Genomic DNA, 14,359 nt, shown 5'->3' on the forward strand with positions numbered 1-14,359 from the left:
TGGATGACCTATTATGGCTAAAGCCCTAGACTGATCTGACCCCTGCCTCCACTCTGCTAGGCCACCTGGCAGCTTTTTTCAGGTAAGAGGTTTCCAACTGAGCCAAGTGGTAGCGTGTAATCATATACTAACTCTCACCCTTGGAGCACCCTGAGGTTGCCAGGGTAACGGAACTCTTCTGGGCTGTCCCTCTGGGATTCCCAACTTCTCTTCCCTTATACTTCTGTGGGGGGGGGGGGGGCGGTATTCCTTCAGCCTCACATTCTGCATCCCCTTCTGAGTCCCCTTCCTCTTGCGTCAGGCCACCAGAAGGGAAATGGATGAGAAGAAACTGATCTTGCAACTGGACCTCAGCATTTTATTTATTATTTTATTTCCTTGGTTGTGGCACTTTTCCATCTAAGAAGTACATTCCTTTATAAAATCTCCGTGTGTTTACTTCCATTCCACTAAATAATTCCTCTGACCTCTTCTTGTTTTTACCCTTTAAATATCTGTTGATGGTTCATTCACCACATTCCCCATTCAGTTATTAATGGCCCACAAAAACTTCCTAGCTGCAATCATTTACTGATTAATCTGCACAACAAACCAGAAAGACAGGTAGTATTAATCCTTCGTTCTGCAGAGGGAAACCAAGGGGAAAAGCGAGGTTAACTCAGTTGCCCAAGGTCAGTGGCTAAACAAGATTATAACCAGGATCCAGCCTGTCTTGTATTTCTTCCCACAGGCTTACTCTTTCCTTACAAATCAACATTGTCAATGCAGCGAGATCACTTCTGTGTTGATTCAGCTGTCACAGAACAGCTTGAAACTGTCAAATTCAACCCCAAATAATTCTGTCTGTGAATAGTTCATAAATACAAATTGTTAAAAGAAAGAGGTAATAGTACTGGAAAGCAAACATGCGAAAGAGGAGTGAAAAGAATGGGATTACAGGCCCAGCTGTACCATAGTATAGTCTGTCACGGGTCACTTTACTTCTCTGCATCAGAGTCACTTGTAAAAATGGGATTATGCTGAATGATGTTTAATATATCTTGCTATTTTAAGTGAGATGACTGAGTACCTACTGAAACAGTACAAAATACAAAACTCCAAGATCGTGGTAAAATTGGTATATTCAGGACACAGCTACAACCCCCTTGGGAAGCAATATGCCAATAAACAATAAGGACCGTAAATAATTCCATATCCTTTGACGCAGTAACTTCACTCACACTGTAGTTTGCCCTAAGAAATAAATCAATGGAAACAAAAAGACATATATGCATGAAAACGCACATTTCAGTGCTAGCTTCAGAGGAAAAACTGTTACCAAATTGAAAGTTCATTTTGAAAGAGCTGTCCTATTAAATAAAAATACAGAACAATACAAATGCCATATTGCTATCAAAAAGGATAAATATGAAAATCATGCAAAATCATGTAATATGTTATCAATACTATCAAATGAAAATAAACAATAGTAAAAGAGCATTTATGTATTCTGGTGTCAACTCTATAAAAGATGGATAAAGTGCAAGTCACAAGAAAACTCAAAATAGTTGTTATTAGTTTATTGTTTATTTTCTAAATATTTTAACCATTTTTAATGAATAGTGTTTTCCATCAACACATACACCTTATCATTTAATCAATTATTTAAAAATTTCTCAAGCCTTGCTTTAGTTCGATGGAAAATGAATTTTCAAGTTTCTGCCTAAATCTCCTAAGTGATTTTGGTTGGCTGACACATTATTCATGACATTATTCTTGCAGAGTGATTTCTGCCCTTTCTGTAATTCTTCAGTGTCTTTAGAGATTCTAAAATCTCAGTGTAATTCCTCAGTGTCTTTAGAGATTCTAAAATCTCAGAACGCTGGCACTTCTTTCCCTCACTGAAGAGGATTCTTACAAAGAATTGTCATCTAATGTTGCTGTGAATAACCCCATGATTCCCTTGTAATGCTAATATTTGGCAACTGCCTGACCCAGGAGTCAGCATTTTTCAAGTAACTCCGACCCGCTGGGTGCCCCTACAATAACCACAAAGTTGCCATTACCTTTTTCACAGTAGTGTGTAGGGTGATTTCATAGTCCAGATTTTTGGGGCTTTACAGTAGGACATCCAGGACACCCTTCTGGTTCACTTGGGAAAGTTGCCCCCCAAGCATCCCTGTGCTAAGACCCTCCCTTTAAATAAGGGCTCTGACATCCTCCTCATTCTTTAGAAATATTCTCTTACTGGTACATCTTTGCTCATACTATCTGGGAAAAATGGCAGAGCCAATGAATTAAAAATATGATTCCAGGTCTCATGTGTGCCAATGAGTGCCCTCGTTAAAGCAGAATGACTGAGATGAGATCGGCTTCAAAGCTTTCCATCCCTTTGCCCCAGAGCCGCCGAGGCCAGGCGCTGAAAGGATGCACAGTAAAATTAAATATCTAAAAATTCATCTTTAATTAACAGAACTGGATTAAAGCTAGACACCACCGCATATCATACGAGAAATGGCTGAGCTGGCTTCCAAGTGCTCTAATTCAATTAGGACGCAGTGAGTGACACTCGGACGGGAAAGGTTAATTGGGGGCGCCAGAACGCAATCATTCCTTACCTAACCAGTCATTAAACTTCTTAACCTCTGAGGGCAGTCCCAGCTCGGTGAAATCGCCTGTGTGGAGAAGGATGTCCCCATAAGGCATCTGGATACCATCTGTTCTGGAGTGTGTGTCTGAGATGCAGACAAACCGCGTGTGGCCCGCTGGTTTTGGAGTGTCATATGGGATGGGGTCGACCCTGAAGTAGACATAACAGATCCCATAACAGTTAAATATATTAGAACCCTCGTAATTGTCATCGCACATACATATTGACTGTTATCCGTGAACGCACCCAGACAAACCGATGCAAAGACAGATGGGCCCACTATAACAAGGAACCCTTTGGGGTGCAAAAGAGACTGCATCACCCGTCTCCAAACCCACTGGGCAAATTCAAAAAGTCTTACTTACCTGGTAGGAAAATTAAAAAGCCAGACAATTTTACACGTAGAGTCAGAAGTAACCCAGGCAACTGAGAGAGTGATTAATGGTGAAGTTTAGGGATATTGAACCCCAACTGGGGAAGCAAAATGATATTATCTTCTCTCTCTTCATGCTCCAATTGATCCTACTACTCATTAGGAAATGGATAACTAATTTATTCCTCCTTAAACATGCACAACTTTAGCAAAGAACTAATTTATGGAGAACATTCTACACATGCTTTGCCAACTGAAATGTTAAGAGACATAGTAGATGGTAAGTACTTCTATGTAATTTCCTTTCTAGAACCATTCAATACCTCTATCACGTTTTTCAAGCAGAGATTCACATATCAAACTGTGCGGAGGGAAGGTGATGCCAAAGTAAAAGGACTTTTAAATAAAACACTGATGTTCCAAGAACTTTGCCCAGCTGCTTCTCTACCACCACCTGTGGCCCCAGTTACACCTTAGGTTACTTGGAATGCTCACATGCCTTGGGCAAAGAGTCTATTCAGTACAAATATAGTAAGTCGTTTAATGGGTGTGTACAGATCTACATATGCATTAATATATGTACAGTTTTAGAGATCTAAGCACTGTGAAATTACACTCAGGCATAAGAATCAAAAGGCAAAATGATCCACCCGAAGCAAAGAAAATGAAACAGAACACTCTCATTTAATTGAGTGTAACAAAGTGTGCTAAATAAACTTGGTAAAGCAATGCAAATCTGACTCTTCAAGCATACAGTTTTAATTATTTAAAGGGTTTATAGCAGAGTTAAGGATGCTTTAACTATATTAACTCTACACTGACAGCTTCCTGTAATTTCTCTGTAGGAATGTACACTTATGTTGGATTATGGGTGAAAAGAAGCAGCTATCAAAGCAAAGAGAAGGTCACAAGAGAAGCAAATATGCGATGTGGAGATGAGAGCGTAAAATGTTAAATAAGGAACAATATTTCATTTCACCGCCCCACCCTGGGTCATTAACATGCAGCAGAGAACACAGGGAAAGCTCAACACAAGATTCTCTGTACCAGTTGCCTCCAAAGGCTTTGTTTAATTTTTCGTTCTTTTCCCCACTTTTGTAAAAAGAAACAATCTGTTTTCACAATGGCAATGTTTGTGAGGGGCACAAAGGCAGTCAATATGCAACCTGCCAAGTCCCGCATTTCCTTAATGGTTAGTCTTTTAATTTTATTTTACCTTTGTCAGAGAAGAAGTAAGGAAGAAGAAAGAACTGGAAGAAGACAAAAAGGATGCAGGGGCTGTGAACTGGTGAACACAGTGGGGCTCACTGAAAACCCAAAAAGAAAGTTTAACTTCTGCAAAAACAAACAAACAAAATATATATATATACACACACACCTGATTTTTCCTGTAAAGGTTAGAAAGTAACAATGCTGTCATCATGAAGAAAATTCACTAATCCACTGAGATCTCATGAGTGACCTAGAAACCCTTCTGATAGTATCCACTGTTGATTTTTTTAATATATATTAAAATGTTTGTCTTCCTTTCCATTACTGAGACTCTATTACACTGTCTCAGTGGTTCTAAATTGTATCAGTTGACATTGCCTGTTTTCTAAAAGTAGTTTTCCCAGACAATGAAGGACTGTTTCCTTCCATAGCAGACTGTGTCACCCTCTGGAAGTGACAATATTCTATTCCTACACCCAAATTTAAGATGCTTGCTAGAAAGGGGCTGTGTACATCTATGCTGAAACCACCAATGTCTGCAAGAAAATTCATCAACCACTGGACTTGAAAAGTATACATAAATTCATTATTTATATATCTTTATTTTCCAGTTCTGTTCTCATCCTAATGGTCAAATACAGACACAGTCCCATTTCTTCCCTTCTGTAACTCAGCTAAGCTATGGGCACAACTATTGCATCAAAATCCTTTAAGGCGGTCCCCAACCTTTTTTGGCACTAGGGACAAGGTGCATGGAAGACCATTTTTCCATCGACTGGCGGAGGGGGAGTAGGGATGGTGTGGGGATGATTCAAGCACATTAATTTAGTGTGCACTGTATTTCTATTATTATTTCATCAGCTCCACCTCAGATCATCAGACATCCGATTCCAGAGGTTGGGGACACCAGCTTTAAGAGTCTACACGAATTTATCAGAGAGACATCAGAGTCATCATTTTCAGTTTATAAAACAGAAAGGAGCACAGATAAACATCCTTCCCTGTGAACAGGCCCCTGTGCTAGGAACCTACTCCGTTTACAGAAGCGAATCACCGCTCAGTACATGTTGGGTTTCTTAGCTCTGTGCTGGACAATCATTTTCCATGACTATTAAAACATCAGTCAATTTCTGAGTGGTTTCAAGTCCTTCCCCACCTTCCCTCCTCCTCCAGAGAAACACTCAAAGGTCCAAAAGAATTAACAGGGAAATAAAGGCCAAGAAATAAAAAAAAATAGAAGAGACAGGAAGAAGAGAGAAAAATGAGTCCTCTCAGCTTTGAGCTGAAATAAAATGATGAATCAGAGGGACACAGGATGACTGAGAAGGTGTATCCATCACCACCACCAACTTGATGTCATCCAAGAGAAACAATTAGTAGATACTGGGAAAGATATGGAGGACTGATTCAAGGAAGAGGACTGTGGAAGCCCAAAGCCTGGGGTGTGGATGGGTTATAAACATGCAAAAATATAATTTACATACACCCCCTGACCCAGAGGCACTGATGTCCTTTGCTATCCATCAAAGTACAAGAACATAAGACAGCATAGCCTGTCAGAGCCACACTGCAGGATAACAGGACAAGTATCACCTAGGGGTCATAGGAAAGAAGGCATTTCCACCCAGAGATATTCAGAGTTGAAAATAAGGCTCCCTAGTAGAGTAGGCAAGTTGCAGCAGATATAATTAAAGTTGAGACAACCCTAGGGAAACGACCATTTCCAAATTGAGCATGTGGTAAACACTTTGAAAAGGCAAGACAGTCAAACATTTTCCTGTAAAAGCGTGTTTAAGGGAGACCCTGACAGCTATCAGAAGATCTACCTGTTCACATTGTGGGAAGACCCTCCCACTGCCTGTTCCCTCTTAGTTAACAACCTTACTGCTTACTGTTTATGCTGCTGACTTCTCACATGACCTAACATTTCCCCTAGGGCATCATGTCAAACATCCTAGCAAGTGAGTCTCTTACCAAGGCAATCTAACCCCCAGAGCCAGATTCAAACAGCAGAGTGACATTTGCACGTACATCTGAGTACACCCAGGGGAAAACAAGATGACATGGGAAGATGAGAAGAAAACACTGCATCATAAAATCCCAGAGCTGGACAAAACCTTAGGGGGCATCGGGTTCAGTGCTTTATACGAAGCTTGAGCCTTCTCTATCTGTTTCCTGGCTAGCTTACATAAATTTTCTCTCCAAGTTTTCCAGAGAAGGCAAGCCCCGCCCCTGAGTCCCCTCCTCTCCACCAGGGCAGCCAATTCTGGTTACTTGCTCTACTTGCTAGAAAGTTTCCGATCCAGAAACTCTAAGAAAGCTGAGCATGGTCCAAAGTGACTTGGCCAGAAGCCTGAAGACTGAGTAACAGTCTGGCTGAGTTACTCATTTTGGGTAAGATATTCCACTCTTTGCATCTCGATTTTCTCATCTATAAAATGGGAATAACACTGCCCAATCTCTGCTGTTTTTGTTTAGTCACTCAATCATGTCTGACTCTTTGCAACCCCATGGACAGCATCATGTCAGACTTCCCTATCCATCACCATCTCCCAGAGTTTGCTCAAACTCATGTCCATTGAGTCGGTGATGTCATCCAACCATCTCATCCTCTGTCATCCCCTTCTCCTCTTGCCTTCTATCTTTCCCAGCATTAGGGTCTTTTCCAGTGAGTCAGCTCTTCACATCAGGTGGCCAAAGGACTGGAACTTCAGCTTCAGCATCAGTCCTTCCAATAAATATTCAGGGTTGATTTCCTTTAGGATTGACTAGTTTGATCTCCTTGCTGTCCAAGGGACTCTCAAAAGTCTTTTCCAACACCAACAGTTCCAAGGCATCAATTCTTCAGCACTCAGCCTTCATTATGGGTCCAGTTCTCACATCCATACATGACTACTGGAAAAACCACGGCTTCGACTATGTGGCTCTTTGCTGGCAAAGTAATATCTCTGCTTTTTAATACGCTGTCTAGGTTTGTCATAGCTTTTCTTCCAAGGAACAAGCGTCTTTTAATTTCATGACTGCAGTCACCATATGCAGTGATTTTGGAGCCCAAGAAAATAAAGTCTGTCACTGTTTCCACTGTTTCTCCATCTATTTGCCTTGAAGTGATGGGATCAGATGCCATGATCTTCGTTTTCTGAATGTTGAGTTTTAAGCCAGCTTTTTCACTGTCTAATCTACTCTATCACTATAAGGAAATAAATTGTCAAGTACTGGATCTGACACGCAACACATGCTCCGAAATTAAAGATACTGAATGATGTAAGGTGGGGTGTGTGTGGGGGGTCATGTTTAGCTATAAAGCCAGACTATCTGGCTATGAATCTCACTTCACTTTTATTAAGTGTGACACCGAGCAATGTGCTTGATTCCTGTGTCTTGGTTTCCTTACCAATAAAATGAATATAAAAATAGTTTCTAACTCATAGGGTCACCATGAGGATGACAAAGAATAACTCAAAGCACATAGAACAGTGCCTGACACACAGCAGACTATCAATGTTAGGTTTTGTTTTAACTCAGTAGTAATATTTTTACTACTATTAGTAGCAGTAGTTAAGTTTTTCTGACCTCCATGTCTCCTTCCATTACAAGGAGACAGTAACAGCTAGCACACAACTTTGTTCAATTAAGGCTGATTACACACACAACAGCCAGCAGAGCGCTGGACACATAATCCACAGTCAATAAAAACATTCATTTCTTGGGACTTCCCTGGTGATCCAGTGGTTAAGATTCCATCTTTCAAGGCAAGGGACACACCAGGGTTCTATCCCAGATCAGGAAGATAAGGTCCCACACACCACGGGACAATTAGGCCCACATGCCAGAATCACTGAGCCCACTCTAGTGCTGCAACTAGAGAGAAGCCCGTGAAAGCCACAACAAAGCTCCCGCATGCTGTAACTAAGACCCGATGCAGACGAAAATAAAAATACTTTTTAAAAATTAAAACCATGCATTTTCTTCCTGTCACTTCTTTCTTAATCCTAGTTCTGCACTCAAACAGCAGAGAAGAAGAATTCAGTCCCTTTTCCATTGGACAGTTCTTCACATATCTGAGGACATGTATCATAACCTCCTGAAATCATCTCTAACCCACCTGAGTGGCCACACTGTCCTCAACTTTTTCTTTTGTGATAGGATGTCCAGTGCCCTTGGCATACTGGTGACCTCCTGGATACAATCCAAATGGTCAGAATGCCTCTATCTGTAGTGTCAGAACTCATGGGCCATATGGATTCAGGGGGGGCTTCCCTGATGGCTCAGACACCACCTTCAATGCAAGAGACCCAGATTAGATCCCTGGGTTGGAAAGATCCCCAGGAGGAGGGAATGGCTATCCACCCCAGTATTCTTGCCTGGAGAATCCCATGGACAGAGGAGCCTGGTGGGCTACAGTCCATGCAGTCACAAAAAGTTGGACACAACGGAGTGACTAACACAAGCACATATGGATTCATGAGCCCATGAGTTGTTTGTCCAAGACAAATGCTAGTACAGGCGCTGGAGAACCACCAAAGCCGGACACCCTGGAGGATTTTCCTAGGGGAAGCCTCAGCTATCATCCTGAGTATTCCAATTAAGTCTCCAAGTTTTGTGCCAAGCCTCAAATCTTGTTCTTGAAGCTTGATTGTCAAATGTTTATATATCCCATTGCCTACTCAAACAAATAAACCATTCTCATTCACTCCATCCTGACCCATTAGAGTTTCTTTGTTTTGTTTTGTTTTTTACCATAAAACACTAATATGATAATATTATTGCTTCCACTCTGGAAAGCTCTATTGGTCACATCTGTTATTTTTGCAATAGCAAATGTATACACTGATGCAAGCCCTATTGACAGATCTTCAGAAGAGCTGTAATCATGCGGTCTGTTATGACATGAATTTCTTCTTTAGGCCAAATGAGAAGTAAAAGCCTTATGTACACATTTAGATTATAATTCACTGTCAAACAAGACTAAAACTCTTACAAAGCATTTTAACAGGATTCCAATGCATTTATTATCTCCCATTCCACTTGAAAACCACAATGCTGTGCTTATGCTCCCAGTGACTTTAACAAGTTTTCAAATGTAATGTTAAAGCTTTCATTTTTACCCTGAAAATTCAGCTGACGTGCGAGTTAAAATTAGGTTTGTGATGTTACACCATCCACCCCAGACATAAGAATTCAGTCCCCTCTCCAATCGACTGTTTGATAAAGATATGCAAAACCCTCTAGCAAAACAATAAATAAATAAATACCAGGCTTAAGTTAGTACAGTGGAGAATTTTTCAACTGGACAGGCTTCAGAGATGATTTAATCCTGTGTTTCGCTTCTCTGAATATCGGCTTCATGGTTTTTGCCTTTTTTGTATGCTATTACTTAATTTTTGTGAAGCATATTACAGTTTTTACACAATTTTGTTTAGTTTGGCCCTAAACAGTTTCATCTATGTAGGCATGAAGTGGATATGGTGATTGAACTTTTCAACTAACATTAAAAAATATACACAGGTATAAAAATTTTTAAGCTTTGCCCAGTCTAAAGAACTAGAACTCAAGTTTTCTAACTTCTGATTCACTTCTCTTTTTACCTAACTTTGGAAGCTAAAAATATGCCTGGACTTGGAGAATAAAAGATGTTAAAAATAATAAAATGACATCAAATCAAACCACCTAAACTCTTGTAATCATTAATATCTAGAGACTCTGCTCAAAATTGTTGGAGTTCATTTTCAAAAATACCCAAGTCTTAGTGCACTGATACCTCTCTTTTTATGACTGTTACCCAATTGAATGGAGCCTCTTAAAACCTCAAGAAAATGCACATTAGGGTTCATTAGGAAAATAAGCAATATAGAATTTAATTTTTTGAGTATTGGTTAAGATAAAGTCCCTGATGCTGGGAAAGACTGAGGGCAGAAGGAGAAGAGGGCATCGGAGCATGAGATGGCTGGATGGCATCACCAACGCAATGGCCATGAACTTGGGTAAATTCCGGGACATGGTGAGGGAGAGAGGCCTGATGTGCTGCAGTCCATGGGGTTGCAAAGAGTTGGACACGACTGGGTGACTGAACAACAACAACAAAAATAAAGAGTGCTTCTCATTCCCGGAGACGTCAAGTCACACGGGCAAACTGATTGTGAATGTTTCCAAATACAGGTGGCATTAGAGGGGCCACTTTAGCTGACGGACAAGCCTCATTAAAAAGAGCTCTGGCTGTGGAGTCCAGGCCCTTCCTGCACCCCCACTACACTGGTCATCAATTAGTTACGTGATCCTGGGCAAGTCACTGCCCTTCCTGTAACCTCTGTTCTTCAAGTGTGAAAGAGAGGCAGGAGCAAATGATGCTCCAATGATGACCTGCCTGGTTTCTCCACCGCCAGAAATCTGTGCAAGACCTTAGAAACAAGTCAGTCTCATAAGCAGCTTAAAACACACTCTTTCTCTTTGCAATTGTATTTTCTGCTTTCCAGACAATGCAAAAGTAAATGCAGTCCAGATTCTTTCAAATAGAATCAGAATTAGCCAGACTTCACATGCAAAGAGAAGTGAAATTGCAATTTAGGACCACAGATGGAGCTGCCAGGTCTTTCTAGTGTAAAACAGAGCAAAGAAATCAGAATCCCAGTTACCACAATTAAATAAAAATTAAATGATGTGAGATTTAACTAGTTGCTTCAAAAATGGGCTGTTCTACATTTTCTAAAAGTCTGAGCTGATGAAACTCTCCCAATTTAGCCTTCATGTCCCAGAACAGTAATGGTGCTGAAACACAGTGAGGAAGCCTAACAGAGCCAAATGTTTAAATATACTCACATTTGTACCAAGGGCACTGCTTTCCTTTAACTCTGAACTGCTGTATCAACACTGTTCTACCACCAACTAATTATAGCTAACAAAAGCCCACTGCACAGAGCGTGTCTCATGTTTCATCTATTTTTTTCCTAGTACAGAAGTACAGTGCTGACATCCAATGAATACTAAGTGGTAATAATTTAATTCTTCAAGCACTGCATGTGATAGGAATTTCTGGTCCTTCTGCTGGTTCCACTGGGGCGTTTCGGTGCCCATCAGGCTAGCTACTGTGATAGCCACTGAAGCCTCTCAAATGGCAAACAGTTGGGTCATAAATATCCCACTGGAGATGTGTTGTCCAGGGTTAAGTGTTTCCTGCTCTTTTAACAACCGGGTTTGTTAGCTTACACTTCTGGATACTGGCCTTGCCTTTGAAAAAAAAGGCATATGATACTGAACTGAGTGTCTGTCAGTCCACACAGTCAACAATGATTTCTTAAACACCTACCTGCATGCCAGGAGTCATGGTAAGCTCTAGGACGACAAAGAAGCAACATACAAGGATTCTGGAATGGATCTGTCAATTCCTTACAGGCATACCTCAGAGATACTGTGGGTTGGATTCCAGACTGCCACAATAAAGTGACTATCACAAGAATTATTTGGTTTCCCAGTGTATGTACAAGTCATATTTACATTATACTGTAGTCTATTAAGTGTGCAATAGCATTACATCTTAAAAAAAAAACAACGTGCACGCTTTAAAAAATTATTGCTAAAAATAACTATCATCCGAGCAGTCAGCGAGTTGCAAACTTTTTGCTAGTGGAGGGTCTTGCCTGGCTGTTGGTGGAGGCTGACTGATCAGGGTGGTGGTTGCTGAAGGTTGGGGTGGCTGTGGTAATTGTTTAAAATAAGATAACAACGAAGTCTGCCACATCAACTAATTCTTCCTTTCACAGAAAATTTCTCTGTAGTATGCAGTGCCGTTTGATAGCATTTCATTCACAGAACTTCATTCAAAACTGGTACCAGTCCTCTCCAATCCTGCTGCTTCTTTAATCAGGTAAGTTTACCTAATATTCTAAATCCTTTGCTGTCATTTCAATAGTCTTCACAGCATCTTTACCAGGAGTAGATTCCATCTCACTTTCTTTGCTCATCCGTAAGAATCAACTCTTCATCTGTTAAAGTTTTATCATGAGATTACAATTCAGCCACATCTTCAGGAACCACCTCTAATTCTAGTTCTCTTGGTACTTCCTCATTTGTGGTTAACTTCCTCCACTTCAGTCTTAAACCTCTCAAAGTCATCCAGGAAGGCTGGAATCAACTTCCAAACTCTTGTTACTGCGGATATTCTGACCTCTTCTCACAAATCACCAGTGTTCTTAATGGCGTCTAGAACAGTGAATCGTTCACTGTTCGAAAACACAAGGTTTTCAATTTACTTTGCTCAGATGCGTGAGAGGAATCATTATCTACAGCAGCTACAGACATAAGAATATATTTCTTAAATTATAAACCTCAAAGTCAAAATGACTCCTTGTTCCAACAACTACAGAATGGATGGTGTGTTGGTGTGGCATGCGTGCATGCTCAGTCCATGTGACCCCGTGGACTGTAGTCCGCCAGGCTCCTCTTTCCATGGGATTTTCCAGGCAAGAATACTGGAGTGGGTTGCCATTCCCTTCTCCAGGGGATTGTCCCGATCCAGGGGTCAAACCTGCATCTCCTGCATTGGCAGGTGAATTCTTTACCACTCCACCTGGGAAGCCCCCAACACCACCTTGTTGAGCATCTCCATCAGAGCTCCTGGCTGATTACATGCATTGTCTGTGACAGTCATATCCTGAAAAGAAAGTTGTTGTTTTTTTTTTTTTCCTGAACACTAGGTCTCAATAGTTGGCTTAAAATATTCAGTAAACCATGGTGTAAACAGATTTGTTGTCATCCCAGCATCACTGTTAACTCATCCCAGGCAGAGTTAATTAAGTATAATCCTTGGGAGTCCTAGGCTTTTTGGAATGCTAAAGGAACACGGGCTTCAACTTAAAGCCACCAACTGGATTAGCCCCTAACAAGATTGTCAGCCTGTCCTTTGAAGCTTTGAAGCCAGGCACTGACTTCTCCTCTCTAGCTATCTAAGTCCTAGATGGCACCTTCTTCCAACATATGGGTTTTTGTCCGCATTGAAAAACAGCTATTTAATGCCGTGGTCCCCTTTTTGACCTTTTTGACACCAGGGACTAGTTTCCTGGAAGATGATTTTTCCATGGACCAGTAGGGGGATGGTTTCAGGATGATTCAAGTGCATTACATTTATCATGCACTTTATTTCCATTATTACTATGTCAGCTCCACCTCACATCATCAGGCATTAGATCCTGGCAGCTAGGGACCCCTGGTTTAGTGTTGCCATCTTCATTAATTATCTTGGCTAGATCTTCTGGACAACTTAAAGGGGCTTCTACATCGGCACTTGCTGCTTCACCCTGCATTTTGATGTGTTGGAGACAGCTTCTTTCCTTAAGCCTCACGAACCAGCTCTGTTAGCGTCAAACATTTCTTCTGCAGCTTTCTCAGTTCTCAGCTCTCTCAGGCTTGACAGAATTGAAGAGAGTTAGGGTTTTGTTCTAGATCAGGCTCTGGCTTAGGGGAATGTTGTGACTGGTTGGATCTTCTCTCCAGACCACTCAAAATTTCTCCATATCAGCAATAAGGCTGTCTCACTTTCTTATCATCCACGTGTTCAGTGGAGTAGTCCTTTCAATTTTCAAGAGCTTTTCCTTTACATTCATAACGTGGCTAAGTATTCAGCGTCAGAGATCTAGCTTTCAGTCTGTCTTGGCTTTTGGAACGCCTTCCTCACTAAGCTTAATCATTCCTACTTTTCTTTGATTTCAAGTGAGAGCTGTGCAACTCTTCCTTGGACCCTTAGAGGCTACTGTAAGTTTATTAATTATCCTAATTTCATTATTTTTTGTGTGTTTTAGGGAATAGGGAAAGGAAAGAGGAGGAGAGACAGCAGGGAACAGCTGGTCAGTGGAGCAGTCAGAAATACACAAAACACTTATTGAGTTCATTGTCTTATACAAGGCATGGTTTGTGGCATCCAACGCCCCATAACAATTACAACAGTTACATCAAAGATCACCGATCGCAAATCACCATGGTAAGTATAATAATAATGAAAAAATGTTGAAATATTGTAAGAATTATCGAAACGTAACACAGAGACACAACATCACCAAATGCAGCTGGAAAAGTAGTACCAAAAGATTTGTTCAACAGAGGGATTGCCGCAAACCATCCGTTTGTAAAAAACAAACAAAATACAGCATCTGTAA

General features: G+C 40.9%; 1 protein-coding gene across 5 annotated transcripts in view; it reads right to left on the reverse strand.

Annotated features, from left to right (window-relative positions):
• The window catches only part of MPPED2 (metallophosphoesterase domain containing 2), a 197,352-nt gene that overhangs the window by 143,631 nt on the left and 39,362 nt on the right, over window positions 1-14,359 (reverse strand). For all 5 annotated transcript variants that reach the window (XM_043908516.1, XM_043908535.1, XM_043908524.1 and 2 more), the window contains exon 3: window positions 2,598-2,779. In XM_043908516.1, the coding sequence (XP_043764451.1) occupies window positions 2,598-2,779 (182 nt within the window). The remainder of the gene's footprint in view (window positions 1-2,597; window positions 2,780-14,359) is intronic.

Source organism: Cervus elaphus, chromosome 1 (genome assembly GCF_910594005.1).
Source record: "Cervus elaphus chromosome 1, mCerEla1.1, whole genome shotgun sequence".
Lineage (NCBI taxonomy): Eukaryota > Metazoa > Chordata > Mammalia > Artiodactyla > Cervidae > Cervus > Cervus elaphus.